Raw genomic sequence first — 5,937 nt, 5'->3', positions numbered from 1 at the left:
CCGGCTTTAAACATAGGTAGACTCAATATTATTTAGCCCTAAATACATCTTTGTTATCTGTGTCGGTGCTGCAGTCACGGTGCTGTCCTCGTAATCGCGGACATAAAAATAATAGGGCTATTCCCTCAACATTGACTGAAGCAGACCTGTTTGGGCCCTTTGACCAAGTGATCCGTCTATTGGCTCTGAGCATCTGCACTGACTGCAATGATGCTTTGGTTGTCTGTGCACAAGCTGAGAAGGAAAGACAAAAAGACAATGCTTTAGACAAAACAGCCATGGTTTGCATACTGTATTTACTGTTTTAAGATAAGAAGATTACAGTTTCAGATGCACGGTTCAAGCCGATACAATGAAGAAATCACTGAGAGAGTTTTATTTAGCACAACTCATTTGATTTCATCAACTCTTTCAAAATAAACAGTGGAATTACGAACATATGTCTTAAACCTTCATACTGATTTTTTTTTTATAGTACATTAGGAATACTAGTGCTTCCAAGCATAAATGTAAATTTACTTTCATCTTAACTAGCCACAATAATACTACAATTATCTTACTCTCAGAATACTTTGGCATTGAACAGTGACATCAAATGGATTAACTACAACAGCAAGCTGTAAAAAAACAACTCATTACAGTATTTACTTGGTGACAATTCAACACGCAATTCAACAGATGTACAGTGCCCTCTATAAAGCAGATAATTGCTTTTATGCTGTACACAAGGCATCTGGAAATAGGATTAAAAATGAATGAGGCAAAAGTAAATACTTTCATATATTAACACAAAACGTGAGTAATGGAACTCTAAAATCACAGCTACACATTGTAAATGTGCTGAAACTGAAATAAAACCTCTGTAATTTTATTTTTTCCATATTTGCAGATGCCTTAAGTACAGCAAAGAGAAATTTTGACCTCAAATCATAGATGTGCACCCAGGGGCGGAGCCAGACGATGTAAACATTTGGGGTTTAAGCCCCATTAGCCACACCCCCGCTCCGCCCCTGGGTGCAGCCCTTGAATCATAAAGCTCACAGATTAATATTAAAATAATAATAATAATCATAGAATATTACTAGGCCACAGCAGAAGTAGAACCAACAGTGTTTTTAAATGGTTAAATATGAATTATAAATTAATAAACAATTCAAGCTACACTGCTAATGATGCCTCTAGCTTAAATAGACACTTTTTTTGGTAATAAATTTGGCCAAAAAGCATCAGACAAACTGTGGTTTGAAACAAATGTATTACCAAAAAAAAGAGTGTAAGGCATTAATTCTATTCGATATCTCCAATGGAGCTGAGCATGCAAAATGACTATTATGTTAAACATTTAAGGACAGTCCAGAAAGGAAGATTATGCATCTGGATTCAGTTACTTTTAAAAATTAAACAGATTTCCAATTCATCTATGAACTCCCAATAAATTTTACTTAAATTCTGTTTAGATTTGACAGAAGTCGTGCAGCTATCCACCCTCCATCCATCCTCATATGTGTTTTTCCATGTGTTGTGAAAGGTGGTGTGGGCGAGTGAAGGTGCGGAGACACTGCGGGCAGCTGTACGGCCTCTCGCCCGTGTGTGTTAGTTTGTGTAACTTCAGGTGCTGGGGCATGAGAAAACTCTTCCCGCACTCCATACACTTGTAAGGCCTGTGGCCCGTGTGACTGCGCCTGTGCTTGCTCAAGTCGCCCGAGTTGTTGAAGCGGCGGTCGCAGTCAGAACATGCGAAGGGTTTTTCCCCCGTGTGTCTCCTCATGTGTTTGGTCAAATCGCCGGACTGGGCATAGCTGGAGCCGCACTGCTCGCAACGGTACGGTTTCTCGCCGGTGTGTGTGCGCATATGGTTTTTCAGGTGCGAGATGCGGACAAAACGTTTGCTGCAGACGTTGCACTGGTACGGCCGTTCGCCCGTGTGAATGCGTAGGTGTTTCTTGAGCACGTCCTCCCGTGAAAACGTCTTCGTACATTCTCTGCACTGCAGCATTCGCTCGGAGTTGTGCGCTCTTTGGTGGACCTTTACGTATCTCATAGCAGAGAACATTTTGCCGCAGTCTGGGCATGAAAATGTTTTTTCCTTGGAGTGAACCTGTTGGTGGATTCGAAGTGTCGATCGGAGGCTGAATCTCATCCCGCACTGGGGGCAAGGGTACGGCCTTTCCCCTGTGTGGGTTCGCAGATGACATCTGAGCTGGGCCATCCTTGCAAACTCTTTACCACATTCGGGGCACTTGAATGGCCGGGTCCCTGTATGTATGACTTTGTGTTTCCGCAGACTCCCCATATCAAGAAACCTACGGCCGCAGTCTTCGCAGACGCATGGCTTCTCACCAGTATGAGTGCTTTCGTGTCTCTTCAGACACTGAAGCGTAGAGCAGCTCTTGCCACAGTCTCGGCATATATAGCCACGGTCTGTGCAGATGGGTTCGTCGACAGCCACCTTGGTTTTCTTCTCATCCTCATGGCAGCAATGTGGTCCGAGACCCCAGACTCCAGCAAAGCTTTTGCCACATTTAGCACAGCTAATTTGTCCATCTTTACACACCGTGGCTAAGCCATGGCATCTGCGGCAGTGGTTTTGCAGGTTACCGATGTAATCGAAGCTGCGATCACAGTGCGGGCAGGTGTAGCGCTTTCGGATGGGTTTGGGCGTAGGGAGGTGGACCCTGCGCATGTGGGTCTCCAGCTCTCTCTGAGAGAAGAACCGATAATGGCATGATGAGCAGCTGAGCATCCCGGAGGAGATTTTAGAGCAGTTGTAGACTTTGTGGTTTTTCACCCACGCCAGGTATTCACTTCGATGGCACCATTTGAGGTGTTTGTCCAAGTATGTAAAATCAGTGAATGTCACACTGCAATGGGGACAAGGAAAAACCAGGGAGGAGGAAGCTACGGAGAGGAAAAGGGACAGAAAAATATTGTGTCAACTGATAAAGAAAGAGTCAAGTCAAGTGAATTTTCTGAAGTTTTCCAATCAATTAACAGGCAGTATTATTTATATATGCATATATATACAGGTACTTCTCAATGAATTAGAATGTCACGTAAAAGTTCATTTATTTCAGCAATTCAACTAAAATTGTGAAACTTGTGTATTAAATCAAATCAGTGCACACAAACTGAAGTTGTTTAAGTCTTTGGCTCTTTTCATTGTCATGATTTGGCTCACATTTAACAAAAACCCACCAATTCACTATCTCAACAAATTCAAATATGGTGACATGCCAATCAACTAAACAACATTTGTAATGAATTGTTGGCCTTCTGGAAAGTGTGTTCATTTACTGTACATGTACTCAATACTTGGTAAAGGCTCCTTTTGCTTTAATTACTCCCTCAATTCGGCGTGGCATGGAGGTGATCAGTTTGTGGCACTGCTGAGGTGTTATGAAAGCCCAGGTTTCTTTGACAGTGGTCTTCAGCTTATCTGCATTGTTTGGTCTGTCGTTTCTCATTTTCCTCTTGACATTACTCCATAGATTCTCTATGGGGCTCAGGTCTGGTGAGTTTGATGGCCAGTCAAGCACACCAACACCATGGTCATTTAACCAACTTTTGGTGATTTTGGCAGTGTGGGCAGGTGCCAAATCCTGCTGGGAAATGAAATCAGCATCTTCGAAAGGAAGCATAAAGTGCTCCAAGATTTCTCCACAATTTTTTTTTCCACTCAACTTTCTGATATCATACTTTGATACAGTACTCTGTGAACAGCCAGCTTCTTTGGCAATGAATGTTTGTGGCTTACCCTCCTTGTGAAGGGTGTCAATGATCTTCTGGACAACTGTCAGATCAGCAGTTGTAGCCCATGATTGTAGCCTAGTGAACCAAACTGAGAGACCATTTTGAAGTCTCAGGAAACCTTTGCAGGTGTTTTGAGTTGATTAGCTGATTGGCATGTAACCATATTCTAATTTGGTGAGATCGTGAAATGGTGGGTTTTTGTTAAATGTGAGCCAAATCATCAAATAATCATAATTAAAAGAACCAAAGACTTAAACTACTTTAGTCTGTGTGCATCGACTTTATTTAATACACGAGTTTCACAATTTGAGTTGAATTATTGAAATAACTTTTTCACGATATTCAAATTTATTTAGAAGCACCTGTATGTATATATATATATATATATATATATATATATATATATATATATATATATATATATATATATATATATATATATAAAATTTGTTTTTCAGTTTAGTTAATTAGTAATTAACTAAACTAAAATATAAAGACAAACAAAAGTTTTTATAAAAATTCCAAATTCAAAAATACTTAATTCCATAGCATGCCTTTTGCTGTTATCTTTGTGGTTTACAAATCAGAGCATATGAAATACATGTATTACCAGTGTTTTTCTCAAGGCCAGAATCACCCACAGAGTTTTCATCTAGCGTCTCAAGCTTCACTTCCTTCCAACTGTCATTCTCCTCCTTTACAATCAAGGCAGACTCTCTCTGCAGTACTTCAAAAATGCCAGGCTCAGTTTCGACCTGAAAACTAGGTGGGTTTAAAGGGACATAGTCTGGTTCGGTCTTTGGAACAAATGATCTGAAAGCAGGAGGATGAGGCTGCAGATTGACTTTCTGCTGTTGCTGCTGCTGCTGTTGGTGTTGTTCAGATGACACCATTACGACTCCCAAAGCTTCCAGCTCTCCATCTTCTGCTTTGATCTGTATGACCCCAGGACAGGTGTTCACAGCACAGTCCTGAGTGTCATTAGATCTTTTGGTTTCATTGGTGTCAATACTAATGCCATCAACATTTCTTGGCAATGGCTCTTCATCACAATATGGTAGTTGTTTGGTTTTCTTTTTTCTTTTCTTTAACAAGTTAGCTTTCATCTTCTTGTGCAAAACCTAAAAAAAATGTTTGAGAAGGATGATAATATAGTTTACAGTTTCATTAATAATATATTCCTAATATAGCATTTGCACTATGATATTATTATAATTATGATTACATGTAGAATCTCTTATTTTTAATTAATATGCAAACTAATAGGTCAAGGCTTCTGTTCTCTAATCTCAAATTCCAATATCAAGGAACTAATCCAAAAATTAAACAAAATGTAGCAGGAAAAATTGCGCAAACCTCCTCTAAAACCAGCCAAGAATACTGCCTGACCAGGCCGGGAGAGGGATGTTTAATCGTGGAGGTTAATAAAGCTCATGTGACAGTATTAGCGGGTTGCAGACATGCAGATGTAAACAGAGGTGTAGTGTTGACTTCAAAGCACAAAATGTTCTTACCGGAAATGCTAAACCTTTAACGTTAGCAAATCTGCTGTATTTAGGCGTTAATGAATATTCGATTGGACTGCAGACTGTGTTGATGGTCCAGCAGACTGACACAGCCCTCAGTGTACAGCATCCTACAGCTCAGACAGGCGTCACATCCGCCGCCAAAATCACACCAACACTACTAATTATACTAGTGAAAATATCGCTATAAAGGACCTGGGCGCAGTTTGAACTGACCCTGCCTTTCAGATGTAAAATAAGTTAAACCGATGCTGGTTATAGATAATATGTAAAGCCAGCAACGACGACCCGTTTTAAGATAACGTCAACGCTGAGGTAATATTTCAAAATAAAAGTTCCTGAACCTTTTATTCTTCTTCTTGTTTTTTATATTTTGTTGTACATATTCGAAACTCACAACAAAATAATTTTAAACGTATTAAAAAAAAAAGCAACTTTTCATTAAATACAATGTGTTTTTATAACGTTCAAACTGTTTTCTTAACATCTATTTAATATATAATACAGTTAAATCCGTCGAATACAAAACAGATCCCTAAAAAAGATAAATTATTTTAATCATAACTCAGTTTTATCAAATGTGCATTCACTGTTTTTGGTTTCACGCAGCAGTAGGTAATTAATTCAGGAACACAAACAAAGACAGCACAATCAACCCTGG

General features: G+C 39.6%; 1 protein-coding gene across 2 annotated transcripts; it reads right to left on the bottom strand.

Annotated features, from left to right (window-relative positions):
• Positions 1–277: 277 nt before the first annotated feature.
• LOC128030636 (zinc finger protein 883-like) lies at positions 278–5,570 on the bottom strand. Of its 2 annotated transcripts, none has more exons than XM_052618429.1 (3): positions 5,265–5,570; positions 4,361–4,871; positions 278–2,898 (listed from the first exon to the last, which is right to left on the bottom strand). In XM_052618429.1, the coding sequence occupies exons 2-3, from the start codon at positions 4,854–4,856 to the stop codon at positions 1,499–1,501; spliced, it is 1,896 nt and encodes a 631-aa protein (XP_052474389.1). In that variant the 5' UTR covers positions 4,857–4,871; positions 5,265–5,570; the 3' UTR covers positions 278–1,498. The 2 variants fall into 2 exon arrangements, with proteins under 2 accessions (XP_052474389.1, XP_052474390.1); XM_052618430.1 differs by lacking the exon at positions 5,265–5,570 and adding an exon at positions 5,107–5,258.
• Positions 5,571–5,937: the final 367 nt, after the last annotated feature.

Source organism: Carassius gibelio, chromosome A16 (assembly GCF_023724105.1).
Source record: "Carassius gibelio isolate Cgi1373 ecotype wild population from Czech Republic chromosome A16, carGib1.2-hapl.c, whole genome shotgun sequence".
Classification (NCBI taxonomy): Eukaryota; Metazoa; Chordata; class Actinopteri; order Cypriniformes; family Cyprinidae; genus Carassius; species Carassius gibelio.
The sequence above is the reverse complement of the archived record's forward strand: the minus strand, read 5'-3'. Positions and strand labels throughout refer to the sequence as shown.

Coding starts and splice junctions, on each gene's coding strand:
- LOC128030636 (XM_052618429.1), bottom strand. CDS start 4,856: ATGAAAGCTAACTTGTTAAAGAAAAGAAAAAAGAAAACCAAACAACTA. Junction 2,899..4,360: donor TGGCCTTGAGAAAAACACTG/GTAATACATGTA, acceptor TCCTCTCCGTAG/CTTCCTCCTCCCTGGTTTTT.